Raw genomic sequence first — 1,966 nt, forward strand, 5'->3', positions numbered from 1 at the left:
AGGGAAGGGAAGGGAAGGGAAGGGAAGGGAAGGGAAGGGAAGGGAAGGGAAGGGAAGGGAAGGGAAGGGAAGGTGGGAGCTGTCACCTGGTGGAGAGGGAGGTGGGGTCCAGGTGCCACACGAGGACACAGCTCTGGCAGGCCACAGCCAGGATGGAGGCACAGAGCGGCTTCCAGGCCATGGCAGCCACGTTCCTCTGCAGGCGGTGCTTCAGCGAGGGCACGGTGGCACTGCGGGGAGGGGACAGGTGACACAGCTGTGGGACACAGGGCCTGGGTGCAGCCACAGTGTCCCCTGCCAGCCCTGAGCGCAGTGAGGGGGGACAGCAGCGTGGGGAGGGGCTGTGCCCTGCCGTGTGCTTCCCGGGGAGGGGACAGGGATTCCAGCCAGGTGACACCGGGGCGAGCCAGGGCACACCTGGTGTGACTGAGCCGAGGTGTCCCCAGTCCGGACAGGGCCCAGCTTGGGGACACCTGCGGGGGCTGCAGGAGCAGCCGGCAGAGTCTTCTCCTGAGCAGGGACTGGCATTCCCTGGGGGAGCAGGGACACCTGGGGGACAGAGGACACTCAGCCCCTGTCCCCCCAGCTCTGTCACCACCCCCAGGGCTGCGTGAGCCCCGGGATGTCCCCAGAGGTAGAGCAGGCAGCGAAAGGAAAGGCAAAGCTCTTGAGGCTCAGGGCAGAGCGGGGAAGGAGCAGGGAGGGCTGAACGGGAGCCCAGGTGTGCCCAGGTGGGCGAGGAGGCCCCGGGCAGCGGGCCCAGGGCAGTGCCCGCCCCAGGCTGCCCAAATCCTGGACAAAGCCCCACCTGTTGGAGTTGTAGACACGGATGGAATCGTCCAGAAGAGCCACAGCGAATTTGTTGGTGTGGGGGTGCCAGGCGAAGGCCCTGACTGTGCAGCCGGCCCTGGAGGGGGCACAGGGCAGGGTGAGACCCCCCCAACACCCCCTGGGCTGGCAAAGACCCCACTCAGAGTCCCCAGAGAAATAAAACTTCTTTTTGCTGCCCAACGGGACCATTTTCTTTGAGAAATTCCCTGTTTCTGGGAATTATTCACAGGGCTCTGCTGAGGGGTTGGTGACCACAGCCTGGGGCTGGAATTGGAAGGAATTTTCCAGGCTCTGATCTCCTTTAACCCTGATCTCTCGCCAACCAGGGCACAAAAGCAGGGCAGCCAGAGCCAGTGGGGCAATACCTGCCTTTAATGGCTGAGCCCACCCAAACGGGGCCATGCTGTCCTTGTACTCCCACCCCGGGGGGGTCCCAGACCCCAGCACGGTGATTTTGGGACACCCAGGACTCACCAGTCCACGGCCTGGGAGAAGGCTGCGATCATGTCCTCACTGGTCAGCTGCAGGGACAGGAGAGCACTGAGCTGGCAGCAGGGACCCCCAGTTCCCAGCCCTTTCTCCCTCTCCCCCACCTGGATTTGGGCCCCTCTTGGAGCACCAAACACCTTCCCAGCGTCCATTTTCCACCAGTGCAGGAAGGAGCAGTGTCTGGAGCTGGGCATCACCAGGAGGAGCATTTCGGGGGGTTTTAGTGGGGAAGGGACCACCCCCCACCCCAAATGGCTGCTCCCGTTGCCCCCGGCTCCCTCAGCAGCAGCGGCCAGGGGAATGACTCACGGACAGGTGTGGGAACAGGGACCCCCGGCTCCCTCAGCAGCAGCGGCCAGGGGAATGACTCACGGACAGGTGTGGGAACAGGGACCCGTGCAGCGAGGACAGCCAGCGGCACACGGCCAGCGCGTGGCTCGACGTGGCAAAGGGCAAAGGGAACCTCAGCGTCCCTGCAGCCCCGCGGGGGACAGGGCAGGGACAGCAGGGCCCAGCCAAAGCATCGCAGAGAGACCAGAGACCCGCGGGCGGCCCAAACTCACCCTCCTCGTCGGCGCTGGCCAGCTCCCGGAGCAGCCCGCAGAGCCCAGCATCGCGCCTGCGGCGAGAGCGGGGTCACTGCCCC

General features: G+C 65.4%; 1 protein-coding gene across 1 annotated transcript in view; it reads right to left on the reverse strand.

The window, feature by feature from the left end:
• AAAS (aladin WD repeat nucleoporin) overlaps positions 1-1,966 on the reverse strand; it is a 10,188-nt gene that overhangs the window by 3,478 nt on the left and 4,744 nt on the right. The window contains exons 2-6 of the mRNA XM_031065310.1: positions 1,693-1,939; positions 1,306-1,352; positions 809-907; positions 418-549; positions 87-230 (exon numbers count right to left, since the gene is read on the reverse strand). Of these exons, the coding sequence (XP_030921170.1) occupies positions 87-230; positions 418-549; positions 809-907; positions 1,306-1,352; positions 1,693-1,939 (669 nt within the window). The remainder of the gene's footprint in view (positions 1-86; positions 231-417; positions 550-808; positions 908-1,305; positions 1,353-1,692; positions 1,940-1,966) is intronic.

This window comes from Geospiza fortis, unplaced genomic scaffold (genome assembly GCF_000277835.1).
Source record: "Geospiza fortis unplaced genomic scaffold, GeoFor_1.0 scaffold1828, whole genome shotgun sequence".
NCBI lineage: Eukaryota > Metazoa > Chordata > Aves > Passeriformes > Thraupidae > Geospiza > Geospiza fortis.